The sequence below is a fragment of the Merops nubicus genome, unplaced genomic scaffold (assembly GCF_000691845.1).
Source record: "Merops nubicus isolate BGI_N331 unplaced genomic scaffold, ASM69184v1 scaffold20314, whole genome shotgun sequence".
In the NCBI taxonomy this organism is placed as follows: domain Eukaryota; kingdom Metazoa; phylum Chordata; class Aves; order Coraciiformes; family Meropidae; genus Merops; species Merops nubicus.
The window spans coordinates 1-21,980 of record NW_008605223.1 but is presented as its reverse complement, the minus strand read 5'-3'; the positions used below and the strand labels follow the sequence as shown (position 1 = coordinate 21,980).

At 50.8% G+C, this 21,980-nt stretch overlaps 1 protein-coding gene across 1 annotated transcript in view; it reads left to right on the top strand.

The window, feature by feature from the left end:
* LOC103771963 (glutamate receptor ionotropic, kainate 4-like) overlaps positions 1-21,968 on the top strand; it is a gene marked incomplete at both ends in the record, with an annotated part of 53,513 nt that extends 31,545 nt beyond the window's left edge. The window contains 8 exon segments of the mRNA XM_008939285.1: positions 4,058-4,216; positions 10,716-10,825; positions 13,351-13,524; positions 13,633-13,798; positions 16,453-16,678; positions 18,084-18,212; positions 20,964-21,082; positions 21,874-21,968. Coding sequence (XP_008937533.1) covers positions 4,058-4,216; positions 10,716-10,825; positions 13,351-13,524; positions 13,633-13,798; positions 16,453-16,678; positions 18,084-18,212; positions 20,964-21,082; positions 21,874-21,968 — 1,178 coding nt within the window.
* Positions 21,969-21,980: the final 12 nt, after the last annotated feature.

Sequence of the window (21,980 nt, the reverse complement as noted above, 5' to 3'; positions counted from 1 at the left end):
ATCCTTCAGAAAAACCCAGAGATGGTCCAGCTGAGCCCTGCACAGAGCAGGGTCACCTCCAGCTGGGTGCTGAGGGCTGCATCTGGATGGGTTTGTAGTGGAACAAGCATCCGTGGTGATGCTGGCAGGTCTGCCCAGGGGTAATAGCTGGTGATAGGATGGGTCCTGACTGTTGAACAGGGACTTCAGCTTTCTAGAAGGCCCTCTAAGCATGGGGTTGGTGTAGGACCTGACTTCCCCTGACCCTGGCCACGCTGTTAGTGCTCTGTGGGCAGTGCTGGTGAGAATGAGGCTCTTGTGCACCATGGGGAGGTAGCATCCACGGTGCTGTTCAAGGCAGGGACTCCTGCTGATGAAGAAATCCCAGCTTTGTGCTCCCAGAGCTGTCCTTCAGGCTTGTTTTCCTCGTGTCTGACACAGAGACAGCTCAAAGCCTTATGCCACTTGGACTTTCTGGCTTGCATTTTCTTTGCCTAGCTTGACAGGAGGTTGTGAATGAGTGGGGCAGGAGCAGGGCCTGTCTCCTGGCCAGGACCCCGTGGTGTGGGAGGCTTTGGTGGGATCCTCTCTGCTGTGGGCTGACGTCAGGTCCCATTCATCCCCATTAGCAGGGAGATAAGCCTTGTCAGCAGCCCCAGCGAGGAGGCGGCCACCTCCTCCCAACTGCCAGTCCCTGCAATTACTTCCTAAGGCTGCTTAATTGTTGTTCCTCTCCAGGAGCCCAGCTCAGCCCCCGTGTTTTAACATCCTTTCCAGTGGCAGCACAATGCAGGCAGATCCCACAGTTAATGCCAGCAATGGTCGTGGCAGCTCGTGCTTTTATCTCAGACACCAGCCCACCTGGGCCTTCCTCTCACCTAGCAAGAGTTTGGCCTTGTTAAGCAGTGTTTTGTTAAAAAAGTGCCTGTCTGTGCTCCCAAAATGCTCTGGATCTTTCTCTAAGCCTGTTTCACGCTGACATTTATAGCTGTGACTGTGCTGGAAGGATGAAAATCAAGCAGTGTTTGCCCCCTCTTCCCCCCCATGCTTTGCCTCCTGTTCTCCCTTTCCCCAGGGCCCAGGTGTGGACAGAGTTCAGAAGCACAAAGCAAAATCCATTTGTTCCCCCAGTGCATTGTTTAGCCTCTGAAACACCAACTCCTACTCGTGCTGGGGTGGGGAGAGCTGGAGAGTGCTTCAGGTTTGCAGAGCTCCTCTGTAACTAAGATACGTTGACCTCGGTGAATCACAAGAAGTTCTTAGGAACATCAGGAAGCAAAATGGAAAGCATGAAATGGGTGATATTCAGGCAGAGAATACGTTGGATGCCATTCCCAGATGAAAGTTGATTGCTGTCAGAAATCAGCTCTTAACTTGTATGGCTTCTGAGCTTGCAGAGAGAGTCTTGGGCAGAGCAGAGCCCCAGGGAAAGCCAGGAGGAGCCAGGTCCCTGCTGCAGGAGCTCTGGCACAGCACGAGGCAGATGTCCACGTGTACAGGTTGGAGCAGCCTGTGAGCTGCTGCTGTAGCTCTGGGGCTGGCAAAAGTCCTGAAAAGCCAGCAGTTGACCAGGCAGGGAATGAGCAGATGGAAATGGGCTCCAGTGGAATGGAAATGGAGATTTATGGAAATGGACTCTTGAAGCTGGAAAAGGGGAGATTTAGGTTAGATTATAGGAAAAAGTTGCTCAGTATGAGGGTGATAGAGCACTGGAATAGGTTGCCCAGACAGGTGGTGGAGGCCCCATCCCTGGGGACATCACAGATCTGGCTGGATGAAGCTCTGAGCAGCTTGATCTAGTTGCAGATGTCCCTGCTTGTGGCAGGGGGCAGATGGATGGGATGACCTTTGGAGGGCCCTTCCAGCCCAGATGTTCTATGACTCTAATGAAATGGCAAGACCCTCTGGAGACAGGAGAAGGGACCTCAGCACAAAAGCTGGGTGCCTGGGGAAGTCAGATGTGGTGTGCTGAGCTCCTGCTCTGGAGGCAATGGGAGGGGGATGGGTTGCCACTCTGTTTTGCATAGGGAAGAGCAGCTTTCAAGATGTTCCTGTCTGCATGTTCTGGAAAGGCCCCAAAGGATGATAGTTAAGGGAATAAGTGGAGTGCACGAAGTTCCCTGGTGGCATCCACGTCCCACCCCTGAGAAGCTGGGGGCTCACAAGGGATGGTGACTTAGCTGGGTAAACCTGAGGGCTGTGCTGCTCCACTCAGCTCCGTTGTGTTGGCCCCTGGGTGGGAATGGAAACGTCCTTGGAGCTTTAGCATGGAGCAGCTTTGATTGCTGGTAGAATGGTAATCAGTTGGGAGGACTGGGAGAAGACATCCGTTGTTAGAATGAGCTGTGTCTTCATGAGGGGCTCCCCAGGACAGCAGTACCTGCAAATTCTTAAGTATAGACAAGAGGTTTAGGCAACTTTAGGCTTTTCTTGCAGATAAAATTCCTCACGTGCCATATTCCACAGATGAACTGATCCCATCTTAGCAATTTGCTGGTGTTTACATAGGGCTCAACTGCTTACGCACCACGTTGTGATTATTGGTGCCTGTTAAAAGCCCTGTGGGTAAATGTCTGGCTAGGCAGAAATTCTCCCTAGCTCATAATTCATTCCAGCCTGAACCTCCTAGGATCTGTAATAGCTGCTTGGAAACAATTGCAAAGATCTGGCACTGGGCTCATCCAATAAAGCAAATCCTGCATGGGCTGTGCAGTAGCCCCTTCACTGGGACCCCCTTACTGGGCAGGCTTGCAGACCACCTTGGCTTTCTTCTCCCTTTTCCAGCAGTGCTGCTCTCCCCTCTTTTCTCCAGCCTTTTGCTGGCCCTGCCTGCTTTAGGTGGGCAAGACTTTGCAGGGGGAGCAGAAAGACCCCCTGGCAAAGCTCTGCCAAGAGGTGATTAGTCCTCTTGAGGAAAATCCTGCAGGAGCAGCAGCTTCAGAGAGCAGGGTGAGAGTGATGCACCCACAGAGTTGCCTTTGTGTGGTGCATTTACAACTAGCACGTGGATCCAGGGAGATAAGCTCCTTATTTGTCTGGGTCTCGGGGCCTGATGATGCCTTGGCTTCTGCACAGACCTTATGAAACTTAGGGACAAGCAGTGCAAATAGCTTTTCTTTCCCTTCCTTTCTCTTTTTCTGCTTGCATAATCATCATCCTGCAAAGCAGGCAAACAAATTTGTGAGGGAATGGAGGTGGTTTCATTTTTACAGAAAGCAATTACAGACATTAAAAGAGCTATAGTAATAAAAATAATATTTAAAATTCAAATCCCTTATCTCTATTACAAGAGTATTAACAGTGGAAGAAATTATTTTTATTTTTTTCCCCCCCAATCTTATTTGCTTTGCAAGCCAGTCTGGAAATTTTGATGCCAGTCCTCTGAATTTTTTTGGAAACTGATCTGCAGTTTTGGAAGTCTGAGGCTGGCAGGCTTGTAAACCTCACAACTGAGAATGTGGGGGTAATGCTGCTGCTTTCTTCCACTTTGGTGGTGACAAAACCATAGTGCTTGTGGTGACAGTCTCATCTGGAAGGGGACAGCTGTGTCCAACAGGGGCTTTGGAAGAGGGAGGTTGTATGGCTGGGTTAGTAGAACATTTATTGTCTCCATGGCTCCTGTTTTGGCCAGGTTTTTAAGCATTCCCTGCGTGGAAATGACCATCAGGCTGGGAGCACCTGGAGGCAGGGGCTGCCCTTTTGTTTGCTGTTTGATACAGCTCCTAGCACAGTGAGCTTCCCACTGGGAGCTTGGGACTTTTCCAACCTCTAAGTACAGATAGAAAACCATCCAGGTGAGGAAAGGAAAAGCAGGGAGAACGATGGAGCACAGGATGGGTTAAACTTTGGAGTGTTTGAGCATGGTTTATGCAGAACCCACGTGGGGAGAGGTTGGTGGGAGCACAGTCCCAACTGCTGGACATCACCAGCACCACTCCTGCAGCTTCCACTGGGCCTTTGCAAATGCATCCCATCCCAGAAAGATGGGCCTTCCATCCTGCAGGAGGGGGTGGCAGGAGTGGCCCCACACACTTCCTGGGCTCAGGGTTTTGATCTGCACTGCTGTTTTTCTCCCCAGAAGGCGGATTTGGCCGTGGCGGGGCTGACGATCACCGCCGAGAGGGGGGAGGGGATTGGTTTTTCCTAGCTGACGATCACCGCCGAGAGGGAGAAGGTGATTGATTTCTCCAAGCCATTCATGACTCTGGGAATTAGCATCCTCTACCGAGTTCATATGGTAAGAGACTTATTTTATAACCATTTATATCCCTCCATTATTTGCATGCAAACGTGCCCCGTTATAGAAGAAAAATGAATGACTCATAAAATATTTTGATTTCTTATTTAAACGCAAATGTGCCCAACCTTTATTTCTTTCTTTCTCTCTCTTTCTGCCTTGTGTCAGCTTGATGGATTCAATTCCCATGGTTCAAACCCTGGGCCTTGTTGGCTCCCCTTCTCTCTCCTCACCAGGCACGTGATGCTTCCTGGCATGAGGAGGAGCTGTGAGCAGCACCCTGCCAGATGAGCAGTACCAGGGGAGGTGTGGGTAGATGTCAGCTTCTCTGCCTCTGCTTCAGGCCCAGCAAAAGCCACTGGGTGGCTGGAGCAGGGCTTTGAGCTCCCTGTGGTAGGGGCAGGCTGGGCTGGGTGGGTCCACAACTGCACCAAGCCTGGCTTGGAGTCACTTTCCACTCACACTTAGTGGGGAGGCTGAGCTGGGATATCTTTGGATGCACCTAGCTGGTGCTGGGACCCCAATGCCCTCATCTCAGCTGTGTTCCCAACCTCTGTGGCGTGCAGCCTTGCTGCCTTCTCACATCTGGGATGTAAGATCAGGCCAGGAAGATAGATGTGGTACCTCTTCCTTTGCCATGACCTCCTGTAAATGCTCTACACACAGATTAGTCCTCTGCTTTCTTAATGACAGGCAGGAAAAGGGCAAGATGGCATTCCTTCAGTGGCCCAGGGCACGACCCTGGGGCGGGCAGGGTGGCAGGCTGAGCTCTGCCATGGGCTGTTAGCTCCTTGCCCTGCATGGGCTCTGTTTCTGTGCTCTCAGCACTCCTCATCTCCCTCTTTTCAGATGTTCACCCTAAAGATCAGCAGCCCTGCAGGCCAAGGGGGGCTCCTTGCTCTTAGGGTGCTCTCAGACCCCCTTGCTTCCACACTGGCCAGGGAGGAGCAAGAAGGGGAGGCACACACTGTTGTTCAGCAGCTAGCTCTGGTTCTCTCTCTGCTGTGTGCAGTGATGTTTTGCAGCTCCAGCAGCAGCAGCAGGGTAGCCACGGCCACCTGAAAGGCAGGGCAGGCTCAATAGTAGCAGCCAAATGGATAAAACCATGATATTTTTGCCTCTTGCAGCCCCTTCTCCATTCAGAAGGCTGTCAAGGATGCAGCGTTTGGTGTGGACATAAACTTGCACAGGCATCTCTCTGGGCTGAGTGGCTCCTGCTAAGAACAAGGAATTGCAATCTAGCTAAAATTCTGTTTCCTCTGGTACAGGCAGAATTTAGGATCAAGGCCTTAACTGGTCATAAAGGGTCAGACTCTTCAAGCCTACATAAATAATTTCTAACTGTCCGTGCCCCCCAACTTGCTTTTTCACACCTCCAGCTGCCCCATGGATCTGGGATGTGTTTCAGTCTCTCTTGGCTGGGGCAGTGGTGGAGGTTTGCATGTGTCTGCTCTGTAAGTGCAAGGGATTTGCTGCTGCTGCCTCTGTGCAAGCTCAGTACAAACGTGTCTGACACATCTGCTGAGAGTGTCAGTTCTTCAGGGCAGGGACCATCTGCTGCTTGCACTGACACCACAGTAACACAGCACAGGCATGTTCCTGCCCTTCAGGCACTTACCAGAGTGAGCAGGACTCATAATTACAGTTTTTAAGAGTGTTGACTCCTGCTGTGGGTCAGGGCTTGGTCGTCAGCTGCCCGATGAAGGACACAGTGAGGGCTGTGAGTAAAGAAGCTGCCCAGTGACCCAGGCAGGCTGGCAAGGGAGATGCTGAGCACCTCCCAGCTCAGGTCACCTTGCAGAGAGTCCTGCTTGGCTGCATCAAGGTGATGAGGAGCCATGGCAGGGAAAACCTGGGCTCAGGCCCTCCTGAGCAGCAGGGAGCTCTCCCTCCCCTCTCCATCCCTCGGTTCTCTTTGTCCAGACCTTCCCTGCTTAGCTTGAGGAGAGACAATTAACTTCTTCAACTGGTAAATATTTATTTAACAAGGTAGTTAATTGCTCTGGTTTTCCTTGAAGGACGTAGTTTGCAGAGCAGGGGAAGGCAGCCCCACAGCCCCATCTGCTCCTACCCCCTCCCTTCCCCACCCCAACAAACATCTCTGCAGGGTCAAAAACTGCAGCTGAGGTGTGTTAATCACAGCACTGATCAAACGCAGCCTAATAAATAACCACAAATACCTCTCTTGCTGAGGGGTTGCCTCCAAGCCCTGTTTTCTTCCCAGTGTGATGACGTTGGGTTTAAATTTCCATGTAACTCCAGTGGTAAATGATTTCTCCCCCTTTCTCCTCCCCACCCAGCCACCACGGTGCTTGTGTCTCTTATCACACATAACCAAATATGGCAGCTTTAAATGGGGCTGTCATTTTTCTCAATTTCCCATGTTGTGATATAATCAAGTATGGATTTCTGACACAGGCCCTCTAATGGGCTCTCTGACTTGCAGGCTGCTAAGAGAAAAGGCTTGTTTTGTTTGAATGTGCTCCCATTCTGACCAACTGGTGGGACCTGTGGAAGGCAGGAGATAGATGGGGAGTCCTCAGCAGTCACTGGGCTTGGCAGAAGGCTGAAATCAGGTGCCCAGTACCATTTCTGCACAGAGGGATGTTGAAAGTTGGGTTTATTTGTAGCACACACATGCTTTTGCTCACACACGTGCCTCTATGTCAGGGAACAGGGGACTAGCCAGCACGTGCTTCTGGCTCATCAGCCCTGAAGGTCCTCACTGTGCCCTACCTTAAGATGAAATGATGAGTACACTGGAATAGGCCAAGTGAGCTGAGGCTTAAAGTGTTTCTACATGACTGCTGCAGAAGACATCAAATGGGAAGGACTGAATGAAAAGCTCCTTCACTCCAGCCACAGGAGGCTTGGCAGAGGAGCTGAGGAGGAGGGGGTTGGACTCGATCTCCAGAGGTCCCTTCCAACCCCTAACATTCCATGATTCTGTGACCTGGGAGAGGGATCTGTGTCTGGATCAGGCATGGTCATCCTGTAATGGCCATGCTTTGATTTGGGGAGACCAGATGCATTGCAGTTGGACCTGAGACTCATCAACATTTCTGCCTTTTGAGGCTGGGATTTCTTGCTTTCCTTCTGACTTGCAGAGGAGAGTTCTCTTGCCTGCCATTTTTAGGGACAAAGATCTATGAGAAATGACACATGTCGGGCTGACTTTCAACTCTGTCTGTGCAAGGCAGGCAGGGAGTCGTGAGGTCTTTTATGGACCTGAAGACAAATCCAGGACCACGCCACGTAGCTCTGCTCCTCCACCTCTCCCTGGATGTCCTGCATGTTCAGGCTCTTTGCTCACCAGTATCTGCCCAGAAAACTGGTTCTCTTTGCCTGCAAATGCAGACCTCTAAGAATGACTGAGGAGGGTAAATGAATCTCTCCTGCTCCCATCTGAGGATTTGCAGGAGACCTTCATCAATTATTGGACATTTTGAACATTTCTATTCCAGGAAAAATAGCTCTTCCAATTAACAAAGCTGTTTTGGGACCAGCTAAAAATATCTGACAGACTCCAGATATTGTCATTCCCATCTTCAAAACAGACAGATAAGAGAGAGTTTGTGCCCTCTGTGGGAACAGAATATCTTTATTCTTATCCACAACTGTGAATGAAGAGAATATGTAGCAGCAGCCTGAAAATGCCTGTAGCTGAAAAGAACCAGAACTACTACTACTGTAAAGTCACAGGAGAGAGTCATTGCCAAGCCTGAGACTTAAAGCTTCCAACGCAATTTCCTTAATGAGCATAATTTATTGACAAACTGCCCCAGAAACACAGAGAAGACATCGAGGCCTTAATTACAGAGAGGAACTTTGTTACAGGAGCATCTCGTGAGGGAGCCACAGCCAAGGTGCTGCCAGTGGCTCGGAATTTCCTGCCAGCTCTGGGATGCTGGGGAGGGAGAAGCCACCTGGAACAAGCTCAAGCTCTCCACTGGAGCTCAAGAAGCTCCCGTTTGCTTGGCTGAAGGCAAACTGTGCTCTTCACACCTTGCAGGTTCCCATTGTCTCATTTCATTTTTGAGTGTGTAAACAACTCTGGAAGAAGAGAGGCGGCTGAGCCAGATTAGTTCTGGATGAAGAAGGGAAACAAGGGCCTGTGGGGCATCCAGGAAAGCCATGCTGTTGCTAAAGAGAGCTTGAACAATGCCTGCCTTTGGCTTGCTCTTGGCATCAAGAAGTCTGTAGTCCTCTGGATGGCACCAACAAGATGTGTAGGGGGCTGCCCCTGGAGCCTGCAGACTCCTGAGATGGTCTCAGCTCTCTGAACTAGTGAGAGGAGCTCTAAGCAAGGCGAGCAAAGGATCTTCCTGGAACTGTGAGTCCTGCCAGGATGATGGGTGTAGTTTCCAGCAGTGTCTCTGGCTCTGGAGCCCTTGTTTTGGGCCCAGATGCTGGCTGTAGGAACCATTTGTCTCCTTGCTTTTGCTTGGGAAGGGACTTGAATCTGAAAATGGGTGCAGGATGGTCTGAACCATTGATTCTTAAAAGTCATCTCTTTGTTAAAATGCTTAATAAGCCAGACTATCTAAATATGCTGATGTAGATCCCAAGCTCAAATTCATCTTGTCCTGAAGGATACAGGGATAGGATGTTAGGGTGTGGTGATTCTTCACTCCATGCAGAGGACAGACTTTGCTGTAGAAGGTTTCTGAGCTGCTCCAGTCCCAGCTGGTGACTAGAGCTGAGAATATCACAGTAGCCTAGATATTTTTAGTAGAGGAAGATTTCTGTGCAACAAATCCTGCCTATTCTAGCAACAACTTAGTCTCCAGAAGAACTACCAAAGCCTTGTGAAATGCACGTTTTCCTTAAGATAGGAATACTTCAGTAGTAAAACAGTGAGGTTTTAAATGGAAATGGGATGTCAAGCACTGGTCTGCATCTGGGCTAGGAAGAAAAAACCCAATAACTGTGTTTCTTTGAGGTGTTTGTGAAAACAGAAAATGATTCAGTGCCTTTGGATTTGTGATCTTTGGCTCTGGTTTTGCTATGACAATGGGGCAATTGAGGTTAGCTGTTATTTATTAGCTATCATTAGCTATCATTAGTTTATGTGGTGTCACAGACAGGCTGCAGGACAGGGAAAAACGAGGCCTCTGTGTGCCAGAGATGATCCCTGGCAGCAGCATCTGTGTCAAGTGAGCAACCTGCAGAGGAGCAGCCACTGGGGAAGGGCTGCTGGAGTGAGCTGCACCCAGCAAACAGGGAGAGATGTTTCCAGCAGAGCGAGGTGCCAGTCAGAAACCTGCTGAGATGTGAGAAAAGGCTGTTTCCACTCTGACCTAGCAGGAAAAAGCTTTTGCAGGAGCTCTGGCTCGTGGGCAGCTTCCTGGTTACAGGTGCTGTGGGAGGCTGCAGAGGTTGAGAAGGTGCCTGAGGTCGATGAGCACTGCCCTGGCAGCTTTAGGGGTGTGAGAGGGGAGCAGAGTGCTGAAACCAAGCACTTTCTGCTCTGCATGGGCATTGCAAGTGGCCCAGAGAGCAGAAGAGCTCTTCTTTGGTCCTGTGGCTTGTGCTCTGTGTTCACCTCTTGCCTTGTCCCCCACGAGGGTGTTGAGTGTGCTTGGAGGTACATTAGTGGCTGCTCTTCCCCTGCCCTGCAGGAGGTTGTGTTGGGGAGGAGATGAATACACAGAGGTGGTGGTGGTGGGAGAGGTGCAGTCACCAAAATGGGACATGTTCAGCTTTTGAGAAACTTCTCCTAGGAATTAATGTTCCCTTTGTATTTTGCTACGTTTGACAAGATTTCAGTGGTGGCAGTGTCCTTGTAAAAATCTAAAGTACTTTGAGAGACAACCAGTCTGCTTTTCCTAGCAGCAAGGCGTTACTTTTCAAGGAAAGGTGGTTTGCAGAGAAAAAAACACCCAGGAAATTCTGATGCATCCTAGAGATAAAAATATCATGTTCTCTGAGATAAAAGTAATAATTCTATTGAGCTTTTTAGAGAAGAAGCATTTCAAGGCTGAAGAAAGAAAACCAGAAATATTGCAAATGTCTTTTTCTTTGTTTTTTTCTTGCTCAAAAATATTTTTCTCCCCACTCTGCTTCGTGCAGAGGATCCCACCCACCTCTGAGCTCAGGCGTGCTCCTCCTGCCCAGCAAGCTGCTGTGCAGCCTGCCTGGGTGGGCAAGGGCTGCAGATGGGGACACCCCCCCCTTGGAGACCCTGCAGGTGAGGGATGCAGCACATCCTACCCTGGGGAGCTGCGAGGGGCTTGGCCCTTCTGTCAGTCACCTCTTGCTTTGCCCAGAGGGACAAAAGTGATTGAGGTGGGGGTGAGAATGATCTTAGAAGAGGAACCCCAGCTGGGAGATGCTGCAGGACTGGGTCATTTGTTGCCTTTCTTTCCCCTTTTGCCAAGCCCCATTCCCTTCATCTCCCTTCTTGGCAGGCGTGTTTCTTCCTGTTGTTTTCCGAATGGACTGTTTCATTTGTAGAAACACAAGCAGATCAAACTCTTATTCCTTGTTTGCCTTCCAGGGTCGGAAACCTGGCTACTTCTCCTTCCTGGATCCCTTTTCCCCTGGTGTCTGGCTCTTCATGCTCCTCGCCTACCTGGCTGTCAGCTGCGTTCTCTTCTTGGTGGCTCGGTAAGGTGGCTGGCGGTGCCTTTCCCTTCCCCGCGATGCCATCTAGCGTCACGCTCCCGACCCGTGGGTGGGGACACGTGGTGAGGGGCTGGGGACACGGGGACGTGGCCCAGGCACGGCTGGGGAGGGGGGCAGAAGCACCCCAGCCCCCTGCCCTCCACCAGCCGGCACCGGGGCTTTGCCCGCGTGGGCACGTCGCCGATGCGGATGGCAGCCCCCTTGGCATGGCTGTGACAGGGGGGCTGCCCGTGCTGAGAGCTGCATGGGAAGGGTGGCAGGCGGCGTGGGAGAAGTCCTGGGCCTTCCAGTATCTTAGGGGGGCCTACAAGAAAGCTGGGGAGGGACTTTTTAGGATATCGAGTAACAACAGAACAAGAGGGAATGGGGCAAAGCTGGCAGTGGCAGATTCAGGCTGGATGTGAGGAAGAAGTTCTTCCCCAGGAGAGTGGTGAGACCCTGGCATGGGTTGCCCAGGGAGGGGGTTGAGGCCCCATCCCTGGGGGTCTTTAAGGCCAGGCTGGAGGAGGCTCTGGGCAGCCTGATCTAGTGGGAGGTGTCCCTGCTCAGGGCAGAGGGGTTGGAACTGGGGGATCCTTGTGGTCCCTTCCAGCCCTGCCAGATTCTGATCTGTTTTAGCAGAGGACTTTAGAGCCCTAATGGCTCAATGGTTGGACTTGATGATCTTGGAGGTCCCTTCCAACCTAAAGGATTCTATGATTCTAAATGGTGCTGCTCCCTCTAGGCACCTCATCTGCAGCAGGCAAATGGAGCAAACCAAGCGCTTGCCCTGGCCGGGAAGGGTGGAGGTTGGCAGGGACTGATGAACATGATCACAGAGATAGTAATGCAAGTTTCAGTAGTGGTGTTTGGCTCCTCTGGCCCTTTAAAAGCCAGTGTGTACAGAAAAAGAAAGTTGGTTAAGATCTTTCCACAGCGTCTTGGTTTATGTACAGAGAACTTGACAGCTCTCAGTTCCCTTTCCCTAGGACTAATTTAAATGAGCCTTAAATTATATCACTGAAGTGCTTGTCTACAGCGTGTCTCCCACTGAGGCCAAGGGTCTGTGCTCCACTGCAGTTTTCCACGACCTTCTGCTTGAGGTTGGTGGCATAGATGGACCTTTTCAGGCAGAGCTGAGCTGTGTCCTGGCAATGTGGACAGAAGGTGTGCTCGGGGCTTGACGGCTCTTTCGGGATGTGGTTAATACCCAATTCTCATCACAAAACTTGGAACTGTGCTGCCACTCAGTCCTTGGCGTGGCTAAAGTTGTCATCCTGACAGGGCTGTAATGGTTTCTTCAAATGCTGTTACAGCCTCAGCAGCAGAGCTCTGAAGGAACCATTGATTAAAGCAGCCTGCTCTCTGCAGACTGAGATTTGGTGCCTCTTCAGCCCCTTCCTGACATTTTAAATATGATCCTCCAAAAAGGTGCCTTTACACAGCTTCCTACTTGGAGATGGTGGTTTGGGCACTGCTCTCTGCCTTTCTCAGCAGTTAAGGAGCTTTTGACCACGGGAATTGCAGAAGGCTCTCCCAGAGCAGTGCTTTTTACTGCCAGTTCTTGAGCCAGCCAAAGAAAGTCCTCAGGAAACAGCCTTCACCTCACTGGTCTCTCGGTGAGGGAGGAGATGCAGAAATGAAAATAAACCCCTCATTTTGGTTAAATGCTGCATGAGCTGGCAGAGCCCTGCAGCTGCACTGGCAGTAACTCCAGCATGACCCTCTCAGGCCTCAGCTTCGTTAACCATTAGCAATATAATGAACTGCAGCACAGCATTTAGAAGACTTTCTTAGCAACGAGGGAACTGAGGATTGGAAACAGGGAAAAAAGAGAGCAAGCCTACAGTCCCTTCAGTGACAGGCTCTCAGTTATTTCAGACTCCCATTTCTGTCCTGTCCCTGTGAGCACTGAAAGCACATAATGCTTGAAATACCAGTACTTGGCTTCAAATTAGACCTGGGATTTTTAGACCTGAGATTTTTAGACCTGGCCTTTGCCAGGGCGACCAGACTTTCTCAGAGCAACCCCTTGCACCAGCACAGTTCTCTCTCTCAGTGGTGCCATGCAGTCAGGACTCTCACACTTCACTTTTGAACTTCCCATTAATGCTTATTCTCCAGCAGGGGACACAAAGAAGGATGTTCCATTTCAATTTCACATCAAGCCTGTGAACGTTTGGAGTTCTTGTTGTGCTTGTTTTTTTGCACGCAGGGCAACAGCCTCCCCGCAGCCCCTGCCCAGATTTTCAGCAGAGCCTCTCAAAACTTTTGCAAATCTTTACTAAGAAAGCCTCTGGCTCCTGAGTCTTAGAGCAAGCCTTTCACCCAGCTCTGAGCCCTGGGCATCACTTGACAGCAAAGAGCTTCCTTCTCAGAAAAATCTGCCTGGAGGAGAGTTAGGGCTTTACAACTTTTCTATATTTTTTTTTTTTTTTTTTTTTTTTTTTTTTTTTTTTTTGCTTTTTGTCTCCAAAGTGCCCCATTTCTGGGTGAATTACCTGAGCTACTGTTTCTTGTCATTTTAGATTGACGCCTTACGAGTGGTACAGCCCCCACCCCTGCTCCCAAGGCAGATGCAATCTGCTGGTGAATCAGTACTCCCTGGGCAACAGCTTGTGGTTTCCAGTCGGGGGATTCATGCAGCAAGGCTCCACCATTGCCCCCCAAGCATTATCCACACGCTGTGTCAGTGGAGTCTGGTAAGGAGGAGGCTTCTCTGGCCAAAGGCAGGTGGAGAAGCAGAGGGTGGGGGTGGAGATGGGATCCAATCTGTGGGGAAATCTGAGATCAGTGTCTTGGCTTCCTAGGTGGGCGTTCACCTTGATCATCATCTCCTCCTACACGGCCAACCTGGCAGCCTTCCTCACCGTGCAGCGCATGGACGTGCCCATCGAGTCCGTGGATGACCTGGCCGACCAGACAGCCATCGAATACGGCACCATCCACGGGGGCTCCAGCATGACCTTCTTCCAAGTAAACCCCCTTCCTGTGCTCACTGGGGCAGGCGGTGCAGAGGGCACCCTTTCATCAGAGTTAGATCCCTCCCCAGCCTCTCGTGCCTGGGTTATTCTGGTTTCTGGCACAGAGGGAACCTCTAGAGAGACCTTGGTTGCACAGGGCTGGGCTAGGTCCGCAGCGGGTGGTGGCAGGATGGATGGTAGGGAAGGCAGGGTTTTGTGTCACAGCAGCTGGAATACCCTTGTGGTGCTGGAGGACTAGCTTCAGGACCTCTGTGCTGGACCCTGGAGCAGCAGACCTTCCTGCTTGCACTTCAAAAGCCAGCTTAACACTTGGGAGTGTCACTAGGTGGGTGGGAAAGTGGTCCTCATGGTTATGTCACAGTGATGCACTAAGAGTGTCTTCAGCAGAGGAGCATTTGCAGTCCAATTTCCATGGTTTTCTAGGCAGTTGTGGTGTGATGTTAGCTTTTTACATGAGAGTCTCAGGTTGGGTAAGCAAAGAAACCTTTGCAAACCCCAGGTGGGCTAGCACGTGTCAAAGGGCTGTAGCCTTTATGTGGTCAGTGGCACTCCAAACAAGTCAGTTTAGTGTATGCCAACTTAGGCAGGCCATTTAGCCCAATTTCATTTTTATCTTCCCTGCTCTATTCAGAAGGGAAATAAATGAGTGAATCTTTTCTGCAGTGCTCTGAACGCACAAAGAACGGCTTAAGGATTATTTATTTATTACTTGTTGAAATTCTGAGAGGAGAGAAAGCTTTTCTCACTTTTTCCTCCCTCTGAGTCTGAACTGAATTAGGAAGCCTGAGAAATCTCTCGAGTGAGCCTGAGCTTTTCAACCGAACTTTACACCCTTCAGGGGTTTGGCAAAAAGCTACTTTTAAGCAGAACGTTACATCTAAAATGAGCTGAACAGAGCCCAAGTGGCTAAGGTGGTTTTATAGAAGGCACTCACTCAGTTCTTTTCAGGGAGGCTTTCAAGTTTAAGATCCTGACTGTGGCTCTGTGCTGCCTGGCGAGCGCTGGGGCCACTGGTATCAGAGAAGAAATTAGCAAAAGATGTTCCTGTGCCATTTGCAATGCTTGAAATGACATGGGCATCCATCTGGTGTGATGATGGTGGGTCAAACACAGGGATGGATGAAGCAGGAAAGGTTCAGGCTCTCTTCACCACCCCACGGTTCCTGGTGTCATGAGGTGTTTGCCTGCTGCTGGAGTACCTTGCCCTGGGACCTCTCCTGGCAGCTCTTTCCCCTGAGGGTAACCCACAAGGTTAGGGGGTGAAAGTGCTGTGAAATGGGAGCAAACAACACACCCCCTTGGTCTGACCTCACCCAGAGGACAAAGCTGGACAGGTGAGGACAGTGACTAGGGCAGCAGCAGATTCCCTGAGGCTCTCCAGCATCACTCACCAGCCCTCAGGAGTGTGATGGCAGGGGCTGCCTGGCAGCACGCCCTGGACCTGCTGCCTTGGCTGGGAGAGGAGGTGGTGTGAAGGATTCTGCATGCTGCAGGAGAGGGGCAAATTCAGAAACTCCTAATGTAGACCAGAGTGTGTATCTGCAGTCCTTGTGCAGGCAGGTTTCACCCTTTCCTCACCACAAGCAAAAGACATGAGCAGTAGTCAGCGTTCTCCCCCAAACAATGAGGTGGGTTCAGTCATCAGCAAAGTTTGAGGATTTGGGGCTAGTTGAGCTCTACTTTACTGTAGTCAATGAAAAGAGTCCAGCCCTCTTAAGTAGGTCATTTGATTTGCCTCACTAGAGAGTGAACCAAAATCCAGATTCAGGGAGTAACAAACTCCAAAGTGCTTTGGTGCTGCTCCCAGCCCTCAGCACCCTTCTCAGGAGGGGATGATGTCTCGTTCTGGTGCTGGTGACCTGTCAAGCACGAGGCTACAGTGACAGACAATAGGGTGTGAGCTCTACAGGGAGCACTTGGTGGTTTAAATCAGCCAAGCACAAGCTATTTCTTCTGTCTTTTTTATGTGGTTTTGATATACTGCTGTGGAAACTATGCATTTTTCTAAAATGGAATTTATGCAAAGAGCTTTGCTGGAACCTATTGGCATTTCATGCCCAGCCCTGCCAGCAATGTCTCGAATCCACTAAAGATATTTGGGCTTCTAAATCTCATTGAAATAAATGGAGGGAGGGACTTTTTGGGATATCGGGTAATGACAGGACTAGGGGGAATGGGGCAAAGCTGGCAGTGGGCAGATTCAGGCTGGATGTGAGGAAGAAGTTCTTCCCCATGAGAGTGGTGAGACCCTGGAAGGGGTTGCCCAGGGAGGTGGTTGAGGCCCCATCCCTGGGGGTCTTTAAGGCCAGGCTGGAGGAGGCTCTGGGCAGCCTGATCTAGTGGGAGGTGTCCCTGCTCATGGCAGAGGGGTTGGAACTGGGGGATCCTTGTGGTCCCTTCCAACCCTGACAGATTCTGATCTGTTTTAGGAGAAGACTTTCGTAGTGTTGGCTTAATGGTTGGACTTGATGATCTTAATCTCTTCCAACCTCAAGGATTCTGTGATCTCTATCCCTTTGGAATCGGGTACCAAGCTGCTGTGCCTCTTCTCCCCGTGGTGACCTTTTCCTAGCAGCACGCAGTCGGGGGTTGGTGTAGCAGCAAGACCCTCCCCCTTGGGCTGCACCGGGCTCTTTCCTCCCGCAGAACTCCCGCTACCAGACGTACCAGCGGATGTGGAACTACATGTACTCCAAGCAGCCCAGCGTGTTCGTGAAGAGCACGGAGGAGGGGATCGCCCGCGTGCTGAACTCCAATTACGCCTTCCTGCTGGAGTCCACCATGAACGAGTATTATCGGCAGCGCAATTGCAACCTCACGCAGGTCGGGGGCCTTCTGGACACCAAGGGCTACGGGATTGGCATGCCCGTCGGTAGGCAGTGAAGAAAAATTCTAGTCCTTCTCGGCTGTGCAGCAGAGGACCGGAGCGTTTGAAAGGCTGTAAACCGGCTCTAAAGCCAATGTCACGTTTCACAGCTCGGCTCAGGGTCGTGGTTTGGTGTTTTTGTTTTTTTTTTTTCCCCCTCTCATCTCGGGAGGAAAATCCCCGACAACAGCTTGAAATTGCCCCGAGGTGTGTGCTCAGAGCCAGATGTGAAGACCCTGCTCTGGTCCAGAGCCCTGTGACACGCGGCTGCGGCTCTTAATGTGAACGATGTTTCAAAATTGCTGCTGATTTTCTGCGTGTATGCTCATTGATGACTGTTTCCCTTTTGAACCAGTGGGTTTGAATCGTTTGGTGCTTGTTTCCTCTCAGTAACGCTGTTGCAACTCTTGTAGTTTTTAGCACAAGTTTCTTTAACAGCTGATGGTTCTTCAGACTCCGGGATAGAGAATTGGGCAATTCAGTGACTATCTCAGCTAATAATCAGGTTGAACAAATGCAGGGGTTTTGTCTTTCAAAGATGAGAGCTGGTAAGAGAACAGGACAGCACAGAAAAGAGATGTAGTAGTTGTTATTCCAAGCTATCGGCTGATCTTTGGGCCAGCCTGGCAGGCTCAAGCAGCCTTGTTCCTGACCTTTAAGTACCTGCACTTAGCAAGACAAAGTTAAGGTGAATTACATAAGAATCGTCACACAAACAGTCACTCTCCTCTAGCTAACATGCATAGGCTTGTAAAGTCACAGTAACCCGATTGTGAGGACAAATCCCGACTTTGAGGACTAAATTTGTTCTGACATTGTCATGTTGAGCAGTGAAACTGTAGCAGATAAGAGCAGAAAGCTGCTGGCTGGGACAATAGTGCAGAGTTACCAGGAGAACCAGGGTCTTTCCCACGGCCTTTCTTTGGGATCTCTGCTAGCAGACATCATCAAGGCTGCAGCAGACTGAGCCTCCTCCACCATGGACATTTGGGCATCCATGTAGGTTGAACCTGCTGCTGCTGCTGTCCACCAGTTTGAGGGGAGGAGGTTCAAGCAAGGCTGAAGTTGGAGGCAGAATGACAGGAGAGGGATCTCTGTGGAGTGGAGGGGCAGGTGTGATACTGAACTGTGATCCTGCCCTGAATCCAAAACTCCACTTGGTAAACTCTCTCTCTCTCTCTTTAAATAGCCTGTGTGGGTCTTGGTGGACAAGCAAAATTAATGTCTGCAAATGACATCACCCAGTTGACAGTCCCAGCAGGGCAGCCACAGGTTTCAGGGGTTCACGTGGACCCAAGTCCCTTCCAAGCTGTTGAAAGCTGAGCTCGTGTAGCTGGGCACCGTGGCAGGGCTGAGCAGGGAGGAAGCCTGGCCAAGGTTGTGTCTTACCACCTTCCTCCTGGTTTTGCAGGCTCTGTGTTTCGTGACGAGTTTGACCTGGCCATTCTCCAGCTGCAAGAGAACAACAGGCTGGAGATCTTGAAGAGGAAGTGGTGGGAAGGAGGCAAGTGCCCCAAAGAGGAGGACCACAGAGCCAAAGGTAAGGCCACGCTGCTCTCCAGCCATGTCCTGAAGGGACCAAGCAGGGGAAGCATCCTTGCCCAGCAGTGCAAGGATAAACGTCCATCTGCACAGGAGTGCTGCCAGGTTTTCTGCTTGAGAATTCTCTTTCCCCTTCTTCTGACCTGGGATTCCTTCCCTCACCATTCAAGGAGAAAGCCAAAGAGCTCTGCTGTGCCTCACGCTGTGTGTTTTTGCCTGGGGCAGAGATAGCGGGAACAACCAAATGACAAATATTGGAGGCATATGGAGGGTAAATTAGCTTCTAATGAATGTCTGGGAAAATGGATGGCTAAGGGGATCAGACCAAAATCCTGGGTTCCTTCAGAGGAAATGGATCTCCACCCCAGGCCCGCTGGTTAATGGCTCCGAGTGAAAGTGGCTTTTAAACAGGCAGGGGAAGGGACACAAGGACTTTATTAGTACATCTGTAAACTGAGGAGCAAATTCTTTTGGGTAATGCTATGCAAATTGCCATAAAAGCTACCACATTAGGCTGATGTCCCAGAGTGACAGCAGTTGCCAGCTTGCTGCAGTCGCTGCATTTTTTAGTTTTGGCAGTCGCCCTTCTCTCAGCAAGTGTTTTCTGGGAGGCCAGCAGGTCCCCCAGTTGCAAGGACAGTCTTGTGACCTTTCTGAGTGCAGAGACAGAGAGTCAAGGAGGGTCCACGGTAGCTCTTTTGTTTCCTGGACATTGCAGCAGGTGTAGGGGGGTGTGCCTGTGCAGATCATGAGCTAGGCTGGCTGAGACCCGGGTTGATAGTCTCAAGGCAGGAGCTGTTTGCCCAGTGTTGGCCCATCAGGCCTCAGGGCAAGGCAATGAGCTTTTAAAGAAGTTATTTCTGAAGGGAAGCAGGCATGTGGGAGTTTGTTGGCTTTTTTTATTTTTCCATAGATTGTGAAAAAAACAACTGGAATCTAGTCTGGGGGCTGTTTTGGGGTGGTTTTGGATGGGGTTGGTTGGGAAGCAGGCTCCTGGGCTGTCTCTGGCTCTGCTGGGTGCAGTCTGTGACCCTAGACAAGCTTTTCTGCTGTTCTGTGCCCTCTGTTATGGCTCACTTTCTCAGTCTGGGAAATTAGGAAGGCTGTAGCTTGCTGGTATATGTATATGGGGGAAGAAAATAGCTCTTGGTGAGCTTGGGAATGGGTATCTGAGGTGGCACCCAGGTAGAATGATAAAAAGGATCATTCAAGAGCTGGTACTGGCCCTAATGATGAATGACAGAAAAATCGTTAGAGAGAGGTGCTGGCCCTAAATTCAAAGTGGAGAGCTGCTGAGAGGAGGGGATGGCCTTTATCTTGGGTCTAAACTGTGAATATGGGCTGTGTTTTCTGCCCTGCAATTGCTCTCTTAGTGGAAACGTCTCTGCAAAGGGCTGATTTACAGAGTCACTAGATTGCTCTGGAGGCGATGCCAAAAGAATGACTGAGGAGGAGGAGGGAGAAATGTGACCTCCTAAGTTTTAGAACAAAACAGGTCAGCGATTTACAAGGATTTCTGTGAGATTTTATGTCTAAAGCCACGCAGAGATTAAGTCAATAAATCATTGATTCTTGCACTTTGATTTAATGCTGCAGAGGGGAGAGGAAGATTTTTATAGATATTCTTGTTGAGTAATGGCCTCGTGCAGTCACCTCAGTGCAAAGCACCACAAGCTTTTTAGTAATCAATCCAATCAGGGGCCCAGCCCATTTGAGACCCAAACCCAGCAAGCAGAGGAGGGGAGAGATGTTTTTTTGGACATTGTGCTGAAGCCAGCACTGCTTCCCAGCTCCTCTCAGGGTCCTGCTCCAAGGGGCTGCATGGAGGCACAGCCTGCAGTTTTGGGGACAGGGGCCACGGTGGGAAGCAAAGCGACAGCCTCTGCATGTGGAAAGCTCAGGCCAGATTTTGGAGGGGTGGATTTGCCACCCAGCTGGTGAGCTTTCTGGAGTGCAAGCTGTGTAGGACGGGGCTGGCAGCTGCTCTGTGTGTGATTTAGTCCCTTCCCCAAGTGAGGCTGTCTCTGTGTGTGTGGCTGAAAGGCTCCTGTGATCAGTAGGATGGTAGTCACCCCATTGCAAGCAAGTTGTCCAAGGGAGGTGAGCTGAGTCACCTCATGGAAGGGGCTGTTTGCTCCTCGTGGGCCAGAGGGTGCTGGGCAGAAGGCACCCGACCCAAAACCAGGTAACCCTGGGTGGCAGGGACCCCATGAGGTCACAGTATAGCATGAAACGGTGTTGGGCCCTGGTCTTGCTTGGAACCTTTCCTTGCCTTGCTGCTGCAATCCAAGCAGCTGTAATCATTTCTCACCAGCACTTTGTAATGCAATCAAAGGAGTTTTTCTTGGTGCCAGCTTCCTTTAAAGCCCTTTCTTGTCGTCTTCATCTCTGCTTTTCTAACAACATTGCTCATCTTCCTTTGCAAAGTTCAAAGCAACCAGAGCTGGGTGAATAATTTGCAGGGAGTAATGTGCCCGATTGATCTCTCATTATTCCTCCTGTTTTCAGTTTGTCCACAAATTGCTTTGTACTTCCTTCCAATGCACTTGCTGTTGATCTGCAAAATCATCCTTTCTGAGAACACGCCTTCGATCGTGCAGTTATTGCAAGTCATTCAGTTGCCCATCCCAGTCATGTGGCTAGTTATTAATAGGACAGTGCTGGCCATGTGGCTTTGGTCCCTGGCTGGGTAGATGCCACCATGCTGCGTCTGCCTCTCCCCAGCATTGTCCCTTCTGCTTTATTTCAGGCCTGGGAATGGAGAATATTGGTGGAATCTTCGTGGTTCTCATCTGTGGCTTAATCGTAGCGATTTTTATGGCGATGCTGGAATTTTTGTGGAGCCTTCGACACTCTGAACAGTCAGAGGTAGGACCTGGAAGTGTCCCGAGGGGATGATGTGTGTTCGTTGCTATCTGCAGGGTGCTCAGCAGTGCAGTGCTCTGGAGGAAGCAATGAGATGGGCATTGGTAGGGGTGAGACCTCGAACAGAAGAGACAGCTGGGTGCACTGGGCAGGCTCCAAAATCATAGAATCCTTTAGGTTGGAAGAGACCTCCAAGATCATCAGGTCCAACCATTGAGCCATTAGGGCTCTAAAGTCCTCTGCTAAAACAGATCAGAATCTGTCAGGGCTAGAAGGGACCACAAGGATCCCGCAGTTCCAACCCCTCTGCCATGAGTAGGGACACCTCCCACTAGATCAGGCTGCCCAGAGCCTCCTCCAGCCTGGCCTTAAAGACCCCCAGGGATGGGGCCTCAACCCCCTCCCTGGGCAACCCATTCAAAATGCGTGAGCTTCTCCTGCACTCCCGCTAGGGTCAAGGCTGTAGGGATGCTCTGAGGGCTGTGGGAGGGATTGAGGATGTGTGCAACATCCAGGTACCTTTCCTGGAGACAGGATGACCCGAGGATTTCTACCCACAATAGGTTTGGGTCCCGTGTCGATTTGGGGTTCCAGAGCACTGGAGGGTGTCTGGAAAGAGGCAGGCTCTGCTGGGCTAAATCAAGTGTAAATGTCTGAATATTGGTGTCAAAAGCCAAGGGCCAGATGAGCGACCGAGCCTGGGGCGCTTTGTCCCCAGAACCCAGAGCAGAGGCTGCACTGCTGGGCTCTCAGCTTCCTCGGGGTGAGCCGTACGCCTCGGGTCTGCCTTGCAGGTGTCGGTGTGCCAAGAGATGGTGACGGAGCTGCGCAACATCATCCTCTGCAAGGACAGTTTCCACCCTCACCGGCGGCGGGGGGGCCCGGCCAGGCCCGGCCCGGT